Raw genomic sequence first — 16,611 nt, 5'->3', positions numbered from 1 at the left:
AGAAGACAATACTCTGCACCGTGTAGAGGACACAGTGAGCAAGCATAGAAAACCCACTATTGGGCTGTGACCTGTGCTCTGAAGGAAAAAGAAGAGCAGCTGTTGTCTTAGATGTGGAGACACGGGAGCCCTGAGACTAAGTGGGGAAACATCCTGGAAGAAGACACAGCAGGTACAGGGTTCCTGGGACAGAACACGCTGGACTGAGGTGTTTTCCTGAATTCATAGTTTATGGGTGGCAGGCGATGGTGGTGGTTTAGTGGCTAAGTCGTGTCTGTCTGACTCTTGCAACCCCATGGACTGTAGCCCGCCAGGCTCCTCTGTCCATGAGATTTTCCAGGCAAGAATACTGGAGTGGGTTGCCATTTTCTTCTCCAGGGGATCTTCCTGACCCAGGAGTCGAACCCGGGTCTCCTGCACTGCAGGCAGATTCTTTCCCAACTGAGCTACAATGGGTGGCAGGGGGACTCATAAATGGTCAAGTGCACCCACTGAGGGCTGGGGGAAGACAGAGGGCACCGCGCCCCCTGGAGGAGCAGGAGGGAATGGCAGGTCCCATACTCCACCTTCCTTCTGTGTCCTGGGGCACTGCTCCCTGGCTCTGGGACAGACGGACCAGTATGTACAGACAGACAGGAGTGAGAAAGGACCCCCACAGAGCCAGCTCAGCTGGACACCGAGTGGGTGTGCAGATGAACTGGAAAGGCTGATGGGAGCAGACAGCAAGGAAGCCTGTTTGTTTGAGGACCTGGAGCTGCTTTGTGAATGTGGTGGTGGGTGGAGGTGTGTCCGTGAAGGGCTGGAGCAGGTGGGTGAGCTGTGTAGACAGGAGGGTGAGCTGTGTAGACAGCAGTGTGGGAGTCTGATCAGGACAGACCCCAAGGTCTGATGATGCAGGAGGCAGGGGTCTAGTGATGTTGGGCTGAACCAGGATGGGATCCATGGCTGGACACAGGTGAGACTGCATCAATTCACATAAGGCCTTCACCTTCTGTAGCTGATAGAATCCACTGTGTTCACAGCATAAAGCTGTAAAAGTCATGGACCTCAATGACCTTGAATATAAATTCATGACTGAACGAAACTGTTAACAGCAAGCAAAGTGTGACTCATTCATTTGTAATACAAAACCCTCCTTTTGACTAAGCTTCCACACGACCACCATACCTCACAGCATATTGTTCCATCTGATTCTCTGAATTGAGAACACTCTCCAGTTGCTGCTGAGTGGTTTCCTAAATTTCTTTCACGCTCTCTGCTTTAACTTTCCCTAGAGAATGTGGTTCTGATTACAAACAACAGTCTTAAGCTTGCTTCTATCAAGTATATATCCAAAGCGGTATACTCAAAATATCTGAAAAGATTTTATAAATATCTCCAGTGTTTGAAAAAGAACTCAGGAGAACTTCTGCAATCAGCACCCTGTACTTGGCACCAAAATGCCTTGCTCTCCCCTCCATGTAACACAGATGCAATGACTAGCAGAATCTGTTCCTGCCGTGATGGAGAACTTGTGCAGATGCTCACAAGATGGGGTGACACACATTTGTGAGCTCAGGGTGGGGTGCTGGGAACAAGGAGGCTGAGCTACTCAGGATGCCAGGAGGGTGGGGGTGGGAAATCCCTGTCACAGCACAAGCTCCTGTCACTGAACTGATGATAAGACACAGGCACTTCTCTAAGGGAAAATTCATCAAGTCATGAAGAGGAGAGGCTGGGAAAGGGGAGGTCGGATCAGACAGCTGGGGACCATGCCATGTGTGATCTGCCCTGTTCCCTCTTGTTCTCAAGGATTCTGTGCTACTATTCAGGTTTGTATGTGTGTTACAATATACCTAACATGAAATTTACCATTTTTGCTATTTTAAGCTTACAGCTCAGTGGCATTAAGTACATTCACATTGCTGTGCAACCATCACCACCATCCATCTCCACAACTCTTTTATCACCCCAACACCAAGCACGTTTTATACAAGGTCAGGTTCCACCAAAGTCTAACAAAGCCTGCTTAGTGGATGTGGAATCCCAGCTCCTAGCCAGCTCCTAGTGTCCAGAGCCCAGAGCTCCTCACAGGCCTCCCTCTCAAACTTGCAGACCCTGCTGAAGTCTCTGCTTTGCTATTCTGGACCTCCTGTAAATCAGTCACGTCCCCTCAGATTCACATGTGGTCACCTGAGTCATCAGTACCTTAGAATTTGGTGTCATGAACTTTAAAGAGGTAATCATTACCCTTAATTATACTGGACCTAATCTAATCTGACTGGTGTGCTTAGATGAAGAGACTAAGACACAAGGACAGAGACACAAGCATGAAATCAATAAAGTTAGAACACACCCCCTCACCATGCACAAAAATAAACTCAAAATGGCTTAAACACTTAACCATAAGACATGACACCATAAAACTCCCAGTAGAGATCACAGGAAAAACATTCTCTGACATAAATTATACCTATGTTTTCTTTGGTCAGTCTTCTAAGGCAATAGACATATAAGCAAAAATATACAAAAGGGGGCTTCGCTGGTGGTTCAGTGGCAAAGAATCCACCTGCCAGTGCAGGAGACACGGGATTCTTCCCTGACCCAGGAAGATCCCACAAGCACAAAACACCTCAGCCCATGCACCATAACCACTGAGCCTGTGCTCTGGAGCCCAGGAACCTCAACTACTCGCCCACATACCATAGAGCTGGGCTCTGCAACGAGAGAAGCCATCACCATGAGAAGTCCACGCACCACAACTAGAGAGTAGCCCCTGCTCACTGCAAGTAGACAAAACCCCGACCGTGCGAGGACACAGTGAGGGGATGTGATCAGAAGCCAAGGAGACAGGTCTCAGGAGAAACCAAACCACCCATACCTTGAACCTGTAGCCTCAAGAACCGTGAGAAATTTAATTTCTATTCTTTGAGCACCCCCATCTGTGACAACTTGCTATAGACTGAATGTTTTCCTCCTCAGAAGTCATACATTGAGACCTAATCCCCACTGTGTTGGTATTAGGAGGTGAGGCCATGGGGAGGGACCAGATCATGAGGGTGGAGCCTCCATGCAAGGGATTAGTGTCCTTATAAAAGGGACCCACATGGCTCTCACCTCAGCCACCACATGAGGCCGCAGGAATCGGACCCTCACCAGACTGAATCTTTCAGCACTCTGACTAGGACTTTTCCAGCCTCCAGAACCTTGAGAGATAAACTTCTGTTATTTCTAAGCCACCCAGCTCTGGTGTCCTATGAGAGTAGCCTGGACAGGCACAGTCCTAGAAACACAGGACCTGACAGAGAGAATTCCCAAACAGCTCCTCTGTGCTGCACACCCCGCCTCTTCCAGGCGAAGATGTGCCTGCTATTCCCCTCACAGCCCTGCTTCCTCCTCCCTCCACACCTGAGCTTCTTCTCCTCTTCCTTCAGCAAAGGACTGGGTCCTCCTCTCAGCCTCCACATACCTGCCCCACCTTCAGGCCCCCATGACACTTCCTGCCCAGCTCCAGGCACAGGGACCTTTCCAACTTCAGTGAAAGCCTCCAGCTGACACTTCCACTTTACATTCCGCACTTAATATCCTGTATCAAAACCCTCTAAACCCTGACTAGGCTGAGCTTTTTCCAGGCATCTGTCTTAACAAGCTCCACATAGATACAGGTTCTTCAGAAGCAGGAATGAGAGCTGGGCGTCCCAGTCTCCCTTATTCTGCCCAGTGTGGGTCCTTCCCATTTCCTGGCTCACTGTCCTTCTTGTAAACTAAGAGGTTTATGAAATAACATCCGTAAGGGCATTTGATCTTAGTGCACACAGCAGGGTGTTTATAAGTGCAGCTGGAAGGCTCATTGGCTTTAACAAAGTGACCAACAGCAAGTGACTTGACCATGGGGGAGATGTGAAGGCTGTTTTAGAAGAAAAACAAGTTTGCAAGGCTTTCAAAAAGGCCAATCTAGACTCCATAAGAGGCCTCAGTCAGTGTGTATTAGGGCACATTATACATAGAAAAGAATCAGAGTTGTTCTACTTTAGTCATTGTATAGCCAACCAGGAGCCACTGACAAGTTCAACATTTTAGAAACAGGAATGAGAGTCAAGACTTAAGCCAGATTATAGGTGACACTACATTGTAGGTCTAAGTATTAATTCTAATAAGCATCCATGAAATAACATGCAATGATCCAAATCATACTCAGATGTGGAATACATGATTCTCAAATTCTAGAATTTACTAAGTCTAGACTTAATAAAGACTTTATTTCCAAAGTGATAGAATAACAAGCATAAACCAACAGGGTCTTTCCATGGAAGCCCTATGTCAGTACTGAAAACTTCACTTCTAACGTGCCTTAAGCAAATAATGGAGGGAAAAAACTAGCAGCCAAGTACCGAGTCATAGAGTCTCTCTCTCTGATTTTAAAACCCCATATCGTCTTTCTTATTCCTGGCATCTGGATCCACCTGGAGTGTCTGGCAATCAACCGCAAGTAGCAGGAGGGAAGCTGCCATCTATCCCTGACTCTCTAAAGCACGGACCCCATTGCCCCCACACACTGGAAGCACCTGCTGTATTTTCCTGTCCTGACCTCTTCATGAGGCAAGATTTCTCTACGATGGATCTTCTGTGGAGGGAAGGGAGGTGAGGGAGGGACACCAGGGCAGAGGGAGCTGAGTCTCCTGGAGCATAAAGACCTTTCTGAGCTCTCTTCCATCATTTCTGAAGGGCACTTGGAAAGAAGAAACAATAGAAAACAGGAACAAACTCACTGTTCAAACAAGTGCCTGCTGACTCCTGCATCCACTGCGCTGAGTGGATCGTCCAGGAGGTAGATGTCTGCGTCCTGATACACGGCTCTAGAAAACACAGAGAGACGTCAGGAGACGACACTTCACACTCCCTGGGTCTCATCTCTGAATCATGATGTTGTCCAACAACTTTATATTCCTTCCAGGAGCCCAGGGAAAGGGCCAAGACCCTGCATCACACAGGCCCATCCAGTGAGTGGGGTCTGTGTGCTTATGTCCACTAGGATCCGTGGAGGAGGAGGGGCAGGATGGCAACTGAAACCCCATTTACCTGGCAAGGCTGACCCGGGCTTTCTGTCCTTCACTCAGCGGGGTTCCTCTTTCTCCTATTTCAGTTAGATCTCCTTCCTCCAAAAGCTGTAAATCCTATACAGATAGAAAAGGGGAAAAATATATAAAATGTATTCTACTACCTTCTTACATTTTTAGCATTAGTTCCTCACACAAGTATTTGATTAATGTGCATACATGCTCAGCTGATAAGTCGTATTGAACTCTTTGTCACCTCATGGACTAGGGCTTGTCAGGCTCCTCTGTCCATGGGATTCTCCAGGCAACAACACTGGAGTGGTTTGTTGTTTTGTCCTCCAGGAGATCCTCCTGACCCAGGGATCGAATCAGTGTCTCCTGTGTCTCCTGTACTGGCAAGTGGAATCTTTCCCACCAAGCTACCTGGGAAGCTAGAGCAGTGGGTATAAGTCAGAGTAACTAAACTGTGACCTTGAACATTAAAAAAAAGAAAAAAAAAAACCTCTCAGTGTTTTTCATTTGTTTTCATTCTGTAGTTTTGCACAGCATCTATGTGTTTGACCATTTTAACAGATATTTACTGAGGACCTACTGTATGACAGGCATTGCTTTGGGCACAATGAACTCAGCTGTGAAGAAACAAAGCTCCTAGAGTTTCTTTCCATGACGGAAGACAGATGATATGGAAAATTAACCTGAGCACAAGTACTGAGGACAGGAAGGAAAAGGAAGCCGGCTCAAGGGGATGGAGAGTGAAGGAGGGAAGTGAGTCCACACTGTGGGGGAGGGCTCTGCTCAGAGATGGTGTGAGCAGATCTGACTGGGGAGGGGCTCAGGCAGACCTGGAGAGGCTGCTGCTCACAGAGGGAGGGGCGACTGCAGGGGCCACAGGGAGATGCCCAAGGGGTTCAGGATAAGGAGGCAGGAGAGCGGAGTGAGAATGAGGGGAGTGAGGGCAGAGACAGAAAAGGAGGAGCCTGGGGGCACTCCAGTAACAGGAGGAGGGGGACAGACCTGGTTTGAGGATTTAAGAAATCACTCCTGTGCATTACAGAAAACAGACAGTAAGTGGGGAAGGGTGAGGGTGGATGCAAGTGAGGAGGTTCCCAGATAATTGAGGTGAGAGATGACGGTGGTCAGGACCAGAGTGAGAGCAGTGGGAATGGAGAGATGGGGTCACACTCCAGGCACATGTTGAAGGTGGAGCCAAAGGACCTGCTGACAGGATGGGTGTGGCTGTAAGAGAAGAGGAGATTGTGATGTTTGGGGTGAGGAAGGGGAAGGACAGGGTCTCCATTTACTGAGTTAGGGCAGGTGGTGGATGCAGGTTTAGGGAACTTCGCTCATGGGCAACCTGAGATGACCTCGCAGTGGTGTCATGTTGCAGTTGTACATGCAGGTGTGAAGGTCCGTGCTAGATACACAGGTGTGAGAGCTGGTGGCCCAGGCTGGCGAAGGCACAGGACTTGTTTTTATCAAGGAATGAGTGTCTCTTAAAAAGGCAGTTTGCCGATCTCTGCCTCAGCTTCCCACTTTCAGAGAAGGGATAACACCTGACCCAAGTCTTCACAGTAATACTTAAAGTAAGTGACAGATAAGGTCTGTACAAGAAATGGGAGCAGAAATAGCAAGCTGGGCAGGAAAATCAAAAGGAAAGAAATGGTGTGCTCACAGGAAACCCAGAAGATCAGATGGACTAAGCAGATGCTTGTCTGTGAAAGCAGGAAAAACTCAAAACTAAGAAGGAAATGAAGTTGTAACCTGAGGATCTGGGAATCAGAATATTGGAAATAAAAGCAAAAATAAACAAATGGGACCTAATTAAATTTAAAAGCTTCTGAACAACAAAGGAAACTATAAGCAAGGTGAAAAAGCCTCCAGAATGGGAGAAAATAATAGCAAATGAAACAAAGGACAAACAACTAATCTCAAAAATATAAAAGCAACTCCTGCAGCTCAATTCCAGAAAAATAAACGACCCAATCAAAAAATGGGCCAAAGAACTAAATAGGCATTTTTCCAAAGAAGACATATAGATGGCTAACAAACACATGAAAAGATGCTCAACATCACTCATTATCAGAGAAATGCAAATCAAAACCACTATGAGGTACCATTCCATGCCAGTCAGAATGGCTGCAATCCAAAAGTCTACAAGCAATACATGCTGGAGAAGGTGTGGAGAAAAGGGAACCCTCTTACACTGTTGGTGGGAATGCAAACTAGTACAGCCACTATGGAGAACACTGTGGAGATTCCTTAAAAAACTGGAAATAGAACTGCCATATGACCCAGTAATCCCACTGCTGGGCATACACACTGAGGAAACCAGAAGGGAAAGAGACACGTGTACCCCAATGTTCATCGCAGCACTGTTTATAATAGCCAGGACATGGAAGCAACCTAGATGTCCATCAGCAGACGAATGGATAAGAAAGCTGTGGTACATATCCACAATGGAGTATTACTCAGCCATTAAAAAGAATACATTTGGATCAGTTCTAATGAGGTGGATGAAACTGGAGCCTATTATACAGAGTGAAGTAAGCCAGAAGGAAAAACACCAATACAGTATACTAATGCATACATATGGAATTTAGAAAGATGGTAACAATAACTCTGTATATGAGACTGCAAAAGAGACACTGATGTATAGAACAGTCTTGTGGACTCTGTGGGAGAGGGAGAGGGTGGGATGATTTGAGAGAATGGCATTGAAACATGTATAATATCATATATGAAACGAGTCACTACTCCAGGTTCAATGCACGATACTGGATGCTTGGGGCTGGTGCACTGGAACGACTCAGAGGGATGGTACGGGGAGGGAGGAGGGTTCAGGATGGGGAACACGTGTATACCTGTGGTGGATTCATTTCGATATATGGCAAAACCAATAAAATATTGTAAAGTTAAAAAATAAAATTAAATAAAAAAAATAATGAATAACTCATAAACCTTTTTAGGTGTGTGCATGCACATGTGTGAAAGGCAGAAAAATGACTCTGAATTAATGGGAGCTACTGTTCTCACTGTTCTGCATTTGCTTTCCCTTCTTATATGGTATCTGCTGTTAAGTTCCTTCAGTCGTCTCTGACTCTGTGCCACCCCATAGACAGCAGCCCATCAGTCTCCTCCGTCCCTGGGATTCTCCAGGCAAGAACACTGGAGTGGGTTGCCATTTCCTTCTCCAATGCAGGAAAGTGAAAAGTGAAAGTGAAGTCACTCAGTCCTGCCCAACTCGTAGCAACTCCATGGACTGCAGCCCACCAGGCTCCTCCATCCTTGGGATTTTCCAGGCAAGAGTACTGGAGTGGGGTGCCATTGCCTTCTCCGTATATGGTATCTAGACTATTTAATAAAAATCTAGCTAATTCCTGCTAACTTGACATCATTTCTGCAAATATACAGTCACCCATGAACAAGAACCTGAAGTAAAGAAACAGGCCCATTAAACAAGCAATTCTGTGTGTCCACATCATTGTGAAATGCTGCTTACCTGATGCAGGGCTTCCCAGGTGGTGCTGGTGGTAAAGAACCCACCCACCAATGCAGGAGACAGAGACTTGGGTTTGATCCCTGGGTTGGGAGGATCCCCTGGGGAAGGAAATGGCAATCCACTCCAGTATTCTTGCCTGGAGAATCCAATGGACAAAGGAGTCTGGCAGGCTACAGTTCATAGGGCTGAAGAGCTGGACACGACTGAAGTGACTTAGCATGAACACACACATCTGATGCAACCTATGATGTTCAAGCCCTTGTTCCACGAGAATCACGATTTCCTCACAAAGCAGGTCTGGAGCCTTCAATACCACACCTTTGAAAATCTGTCCCTGTCTTTTCCTCACAGTACAAAAGAACAGTCAGATATCCAGACTGCACTGAAGAGACCCCAGGGGGAGACCTTTAATGATATTATTCATTGTTTTTTTTTACAACCCAAGAGAGTAACATAGTATTTAACATCATTTACTCTTTTTCCTTGCTTTTTGTCAATTGTATTCTCCTGTCACTTAAGTTTAGGTCTCATGGTTTACTCACTAATCTTATTTAATTCCCCAAATACAGTTAAACCTTTCGTCTTACCATTCTCTGTGAAACTCAATGCCATTTCTAAAAACAATCTCCCTCAGTGAAATGACGCAGTATTAAAAAGAAATTTTAAACCATTCCGGTTTCCTTAAATAATAAATTACAAGTCAAAAATGAAGTGGTGAGAGAACCTCACAGACTAAACGGGACCAAGGAGGCATCAGCCAAGTGCAGGGGGCAGACCTTGTGTGGCTTCCAACAATGGTGAAGATTTCTCAGTGAGATGATCAGCAGCATGTAAACACAGACTAGCAGGTGGGTGATATTCAGGAATTTGAGGTATTTTTCAGATGAAATAAAGTAGTGATTTTTTTCCCCCAAAGCTTTCCCATCTTTTAGAGAAAAATAATGAAATGTTTACAGATGAACTGATCTGAGGTCTAGGATCGGCTCCACAATACTCTGGGGTTGGGATGGGGCTGGCAGGGGTAGAGATGCAGCAAGACTGGCCACCAGCTGATTCTGGCTGAAGCTGGGGGTGGGTACATGAGGGTTCATTATACTATGCTGTTATTGTAAATATTTATAGCTTTCCATTAAAAAATGTTGAAAGTGAATGAAAACTTCACAGAATGAAACAATCCCCCCTCCAGATAATGTATTCTGTGTTACTAACCTATAAGAATTAAAATGACAGCATATGTAAATACATATGCTTTTTTATGTAAGCCTGCTGATTTATCTGGAGAAGGCGATGGCACCCCACTCCAGTACTGTTGCCTGGAAAATCCCATGGATGGAGGAGCCTGGTAGGCTGCAGTCCATGGGGTCACTAAGAGTTGAACACGACTGAGCGACTTCACTTTCACTTTCCACTTTCATGCATCGGAGAAGGAAATGGAAACCCACTCCACTGTTATTGCCTGGAGAATCCCATGGACGGAGCAGCCTGGTAGGCTGCAGTCCATGGGGTCGCACAGAGTTGGACATGACTGAAGTGACTTAGCAGCAGCAGCTGATTTATCCAGACCAACTTAAATGTTAAGCAACATTCAAAAATCTATTTTTTAAAAAGAACTTTTAACAAACCTTGTAGTGTAAACCACTATCATAGGGAACCCTTTTACACTGTTGGTGGGAATGCAAACTAGTACAGCCACTATGGAGAACACTGTGGAGATTCCTTAAAAAACTGGAAATAGAACTGCCTTATGACCCAGCAATCCCACTGCTGGGCATACACACCGAGGAAACCAGAATTGAAAGAGACACGTGTACCCCAATGTTCATCGAAGTGCTGTTTATAATAGCCAGGACATGGAAGCAACCTAGATGTCCATCAGCAGATGAATGGATAAGAAAGCTTTGGTACATATACACAATGGAGTATTACTCAGCCATTAAAAAGAATACATTTGAATCAGTTCTAATGAGGTGGATGAAACTGGAGCCTATTATACAGAGTGAAGTAAGCCAGAAAGAAAAACACTGATACAGTATATTAATGCATATATATGGAATTTAGAAAGATGGTAATGATAACCCTGTATACGAGACAGCAAAAGAGATACAGATGTATAGAACAATCTTTTGGACTCTGTGGGAGAGGGATAGGGTGGGATGATTTGGGAGAATGGCATTGAAACATGTATAATATCATATATGAAATGAATCGCCAGTCCAGGTTCAATGCATGATACTGGATGCTTGGGGCTGGTGCACTGAGATGACCCAGAGGGATGGTATGGGGAGGGAGGTGGGAGGAGGGTTCAGGATGGGGAACACGTGTATACCTGTGGTGGATTCATGTTGATGTATGGCAAAACCAATACAATATTGTAAAGTAATAAACCCCCAATTAAAATAAATAAATTTATATTAAAAAAATGAAATTCAAGTATATGCAACACAGAAGTCATTACTCACCTTTTCCAAAGCACAAGCCCTTATTACTTCTTCATATCTGTCTTCTTTATATTTCTTCCCAAATAAAATGTTACTCTTTACAGTCCCTGGAAACACCCAGGGCTGCTGAGAAACATATGCGATCCTCCCATGCACGCTGACCTGTCCCTGGCTCGGGGGCAGCTCCCGCAGCAGAGCGTTTAGCAGTGACGACTGAAACAGATGGCAACACACACACGTGAACAGGGTGCACTCAGGATGGAACACGCCCCACAGCACAGCTGACCCACCCTGGCACTTGATACATGATAGAACCCTTTCTTTCAACAGGATAAAGTACAGCCCTCACAGTTGAGACCAAAACAACAACAACAAAAAAAGTGAAAATAACACTAATGGTCAATGAAAATGACTGATAAGGAATATATTAATAGTATAAACAGTCTACTCTGCTCGAGTATCCCCCCAGATGAAATTCTACTTAGCAAAGAATAATTGAGAATGTTTAACATCCTTCTCTCGGAGAAGGCAATGGCAACCCACTCCAGTACTTTGGCCTGAAAACCCCATGGACGGAGGAGCCTGGTAGGCTGCAGTCCATGGGGTTGCTAAGAGTTGGACATGACTGAGTGACTTCACTTTCACTTTTCACTTTCATGCATTGGAGAAGGAAATGGAAACCCACTCCAGTTTTCTTGCCTGGAGAATCCCAGGGAAGGGGGAGACTGGTGGGCTGCCGTCCATGAGGTCACACAGATTTGGACACAACTGAAGCAACTTAGCCGCAGTAGCAGCAGCAGCAACATCCTTCTTTAGTAGAGCCCTGCAGGATGTGTATTTGATATATCTGATATTCAGTGCAATTGTTCCTGCATCTGGTATCCTTTACTTGACAAACACTTGTTCTTAAAAAGCTATGTGTGAAGAATATAGCCAACTGAAGAACTCTCAAGTAATTTGTGTCTACAGACCAAAAGTCCATGACAGAGGAAATCAGCACCCTTTCATGTACACATCCCACATTTTTAAAAATAATTTTATTTATTTTTAGTTCTTTTATCTTTTTCATTTTTTTTTTACAATGTTGTATCTGTTTCTGCCATACCACAATTCTTAATTTTATTTATTTTTGCTTGCACTGGGTCATCATTGCAGTGCATGAGGGTTTTCTTGTTGAGGCTCTAGTGGGCAGGCTTCAGCAGTTGTGGCCCGTGGGCTCAGTTGTTGCAGCTTCAGGCCCCAGAGCAGAGGCCCAACAGTTGTGGTGCACGGGATTAGTTGTTCCACAACTGGGAGGTGGGAACTTCCCAGACCAGGGACCGAACCTGTGTTTCCTGCATTAGCAGGGGATTATTTTACCACTGAGCCACCAGGGAAGCCCACATCCCACATTAGGTTTCTGTATTTTGTTGTTTCAGACCAAGTGTATGTGCACCTTTCATTTCAATCTTCAACATCGCACAGATGTGGCGTGTGTGTATCCACACCATCTGAGTGCTCATGACACTGGGCTGAAATAATATGACTGCATATCTGTTTCACCCCACAACCTGATTGCCTCTGAAAGGCAGAGAGTCAGGGTCTTGCTCACTTCTGTACCTTTATCTCCAGCACATGGCTGCACATTCATTACACATACACTGATGGGATCATGTCAAGTCATAGGAGGAAATGCTCAAAGCTTCTGGGAAGAGCCTTTATGATCTCCAGATATCCTGGAAGGGCCACTAAGATGAAAAGAAGTCCCCATTGTCTCTGTCTATCCTGAACAGTATCAGTTCAGCTGCTCAGTCATGTCTGACTCTTTGTAACCCCATGAACCACAGCACATCAGGCCTGCCTGTCCATCACCAACTCACAGAGTTTACCCAAACTGATGTCCATTGAGTCTGTGATGCAATCCAACCATCTCATCCTCTGTCATCCCCTTCTCCTGCCTTCAATCTTTCCTAGCATCAGGGTCTTTCCCAATGAGTCAGCTCTTCCCATCAGGTGGCCAAAGTATTAGAGTTTCAGCTTCAACTTCAGTCCTTCCAATGAACACCCAGGACTGATCTCCTTTAGGATGGACTGGTTGGACCTCCTTGCAGTCCAAGGGACTCTCAAGAGTCTTCTCCAACACAACAATTCAAAAGCAACAATTCTTTGGCACACAGCTTTCTTCACAGTCCAACTCTCACATCCATACATGACCACTGGAAAAACCATAGCCTTGACTAGATGGACTTTTGTTAACAAAGTAATGTCTCTGCTTTTTAATCTGCTGTCTAGGTTCGTCATAATTTTCTTACCAAGGAGTAAGCATCTTTTAATTTCATGGCTGCAATCACCATCTGCAGTGATTTTGGAGCCCCCAAAAATAAAGTCTGACACTGTTTCCACTGTTTCCACATCTGTTTCCCATGAAGTGATGGGACTGGATGCCATGATCTTAGTTTTCTGAATGTTGAGCTTTAAGCCAACTTTTCACTCTCCTCTTTCACTTTCATCAAGAGGCTCTTTAGTTCCTCTTCACTTTCTGCCATAAGGGTGGTGTCATCTGCATATCCGAGGTTATTGATATTTCTGCCAGCAATCTTGATTCCAGCTTGTGCTTCTTCCAGCCCAATGTTTCTCATGATGTACTCTGCATACAAGTTAAATAAGCAGGATGAAGATATACAGGCTTGAAGTACTCCTTATCTGATTTGGAACCAGTTGTTGTTCCATGTCCAGTTCTAACTGTTGCTTCCTGACCTGCATACAGGTTTCTCAGGAGGCATGTCAGGTGGTCTGTTATTCCCATCTCTTTCAGAATTTTCCACAGTTTATTGTGATCCACACAGTCAAAGGCTTTGGCATAGTCAAGAAAGCAGAAGTAGATGTTTTTTCTGGAACTCATTTGCTTTTTCCATGATCCAGCACATGTTGGCAATTTGATCTCTGTTTCCTCTGCCTTTTCCAAAACCAGCTTGAACATCTGGAAGTTCACGGTTCACGTATTGCTGAAGCCTGGCTTGGAGAATTGGGAGCATTACTTTACTAGCGTATAAGATGAGTGCAATTGTGTGGTAGTTTGAGCATTCTTTGGCATTGCCTTTCTTTGGGATTGGAATGAAAACTGACCTTTTCCAGTCCTGTGGCCACTGCTGAGTTTTCCAAATTTGCTGACATATTGAGTGCAGCACTTTCAAAGCATTATCTTTTAGGATTTGAAAGAGCTCAACTGGAATTCCAAAACCGCCACTAGCTTTGTTTGTAATAATGCTTCCTAAGGCCCACTTGACTTCAGATTCCATTATGTCTGGCTCTAGGTGAGTGATCACATCATCATGATTATCTGGATCATGAAGATCTTTTTTGTACAGTTCTTCTGTGTATTCTTGCCATCTCTTCTTAATATCTTCTGCTTCTGTTAGATCCCTATCATTTATGTCCTTTATCAAGTCCATCTTTGCATGAAATGTTCCCCTGGTATATCTAATTTTCTTGAAGAGATCTCTAGTCTTTCCCATTCTATTGTTTTCCTCTATTTGTTTGCATTGATTGATAAGGAAGGCTTTCTTATCTCTCCTTGCTATTCTTTGGAACTCTGCATTCAAATGGGTTTATCTTTCCCTTTCTCCTTTGCTTTTTGCTTCTATTCTTTTCACAGCTATTTGCAATGCCTCCTCAGACAGCCATTTTGCTTTTTTGCATTTATTTTTCTTGGGGATGGTCTTGATCCCTGTCTCCTGTACAAAGTCACGAACTTCCATCCATAGTTCGTCATGCACTCTGTCTGTTCGATCTAGTCCCTTAAATCTATTTCTCACTTCCAGTTCCATAAGAGATTTGATTTAGGTCATACCTGAATGGTCTATTGGTTTCCCCCACTTTCTCAATTTAAGTCTAATTTAATTTAATTTAATCCAGAACAGCTGTCACATAAATACTTTTCTTCACTGAGACATCCAAATTCCGCACAGGCAGTTCCTAGCTGGGAAACGGGAAGCACCAAGAACGAAAAGATGGTGTACATTTATCCTGATTTATTTCGCCATGAAACATTCTTGTAAAATGAATGTTCCATGAACACACCTAGAGAGACACTATTCTAGATACACTCAATTCAAACTGAGTCACACACAGATCTGGGATCTATTCTGAGAATTTAACAGGAGCTGTGGTGTTGCATCAAGCTGACAAAAGACATCATTAACTTACCTTTCCTGCTCCCACAGGTCCAACCACAGCTAATAGTTCACCAGGTCTGACAGTAAAGGAAAGTCCTTGTAGGGTTGGGGTCTCTGATGCCTACAAATTAAAGTTTTGTATTTAATTTACCCATTTTAATAAAGTAACACAATTTTTTTTTAGAAAGTGGAAAATATAACAATAATCAACATAATTGATATGCAAAATATAACCCATATTTTTCCTTTTCCTATTATAAGATATTGTGTCCTGGAGACCTCTTCATCAAATTTTATCTCTTTGGGGATTTGAGGTAGCTTTAGTTCACTTTAGGAAGTTTCCTTCTTTTTTTCCAACTACCACCCAATTGCACTCATTTCATGTGCTAGCAAAGTATTGCTCAAAATTCTTCAAGCTAGGCTTCAGCAGTATGTAAACTGAGATCTTTCAGATGTATAAGCTGGAATTAGAAAAGGCAGAGGAACCAGAGATCAAATTGCTGACATCTGTTAGATCACAGAAAAGCAAGGTCATTCCAGAAAAACATCTACTTCTGCTTCATTGACTAAAGCCTTTGACTGTGTGGATCACAACAAACTGTGGAAAATTCTTCTAGAGATGGGAACACCAGACCACATTACTTGCCTTCTGAGAAACCTGAATGCAGGTCAAGAAGCAACAGTTAGAACTGGACATGCAACAACAGACTGGTTCAAAATCAGGAAAGGAGTATGTCAAAGCTGTATATGGTCACCCTACTTGTTTAACTTTTATACAGATTATATGATGCAAACGGCTAGATGATCACAAAATGGAATCTAGAATTCTGATAGAATATCAATAATCTCAAACATGCAGATGATGCCACTTAATGGCAGAGAATGAAGAAGAACTAAAGAGCCTCTTGATGAAGGTGAGAGAGGAGAGTGAAAAAGAGTGAATGTTGGCTTAAAACTCAACATTTGAACAACTAAGATCATGGCATCTGGTCCCATCACTTCATGGCAAATAGAAAGTGGAAACAGTGACAGATTTTATTTTCTTGTGTTCCAAAATCACTTCAGACAGTGACTGCAGCCATGAAATTCAAAGATGCTTGCTCCTTGGCACAAGAGCTATGACAAACCTAGACTGTATATTGAAAAGCAAAGATGTTACTTTGCTGATAAAGGCCCATCTATCTAATCAAAGCTATGGTTTTTCCAGTAGTCATGTATGGATGTGAGAGTTTTCACCATACAGAAGGCTGAGCACTGAAGAATTGATGCTTTTGAACTGTGGTGTTAGAGAAGACTCTTGAGAGTCCCTTGAACAGCAAGGAGATCAAACAAGTCAATCCTAAAGGAAATCAATCTTGCATATTCATTGGAAGGACTGATGCTGAAGCTGAAACTAATACTTCGGCCACCTGATGCGAAGAGTAGACTCATTAGAAAAGACCCTGATGCTGGGAAAGACTGAAGGCAGGAGAAGAAGGGGACAA

General features: G+C 44.1%; 1 protein-coding gene across 3 annotated transcripts in view; it reads right to left on the bottom strand.

Moving 5' to 3' along the window:
• The window catches only part of LOC147361895 (ATP-binding cassette sub-family C member 4-like), a 228,591-nt gene that overhangs the window by 180,178 nt on the left and 31,802 nt on the right, over nucleotides 1–16,611 (bottom strand). For all 3 annotated transcript variants that reach the window (XM_086330214.1, XM_086330212.1, XM_086330213.1), the window contains exons 10-13: nucleotides 15,159–15,248; nucleotides 10,995–11,186; nucleotides 5,059–5,153; nucleotides 4,749–4,835 (exon numbers count right to left, since the gene is read on the bottom strand). In XM_086330214.1, coding sequence (XP_086186340.1) covers nucleotides 4,749–4,835; nucleotides 5,059–5,153; nucleotides 10,995–11,186; nucleotides 15,159–15,248 — 464 coding nt within the window. The remainder of the gene's footprint in view (nucleotides 1–4,748; nucleotides 4,836–5,058; nucleotides 5,154–10,994; nucleotides 11,187–15,158; nucleotides 15,249–16,611) is intronic.

The sequence above is a fragment of the Bos grunniens genome, chromosome 12 (genome assembly GCF_055505025.1).
Source record: "Bos grunniens cultivar Pamir isolate PY7600 chromosome 12, Bosgru_T2T1.0, whole genome shotgun sequence".
NCBI lineage: Eukaryota > Metazoa > Chordata > Mammalia > Artiodactyla > Bovidae > Bos > Bos grunniens.
The sequence above is the reverse complement of the archived record's forward strand: the minus strand, read 5'-3'. Positions and strand labels throughout refer to the sequence as shown.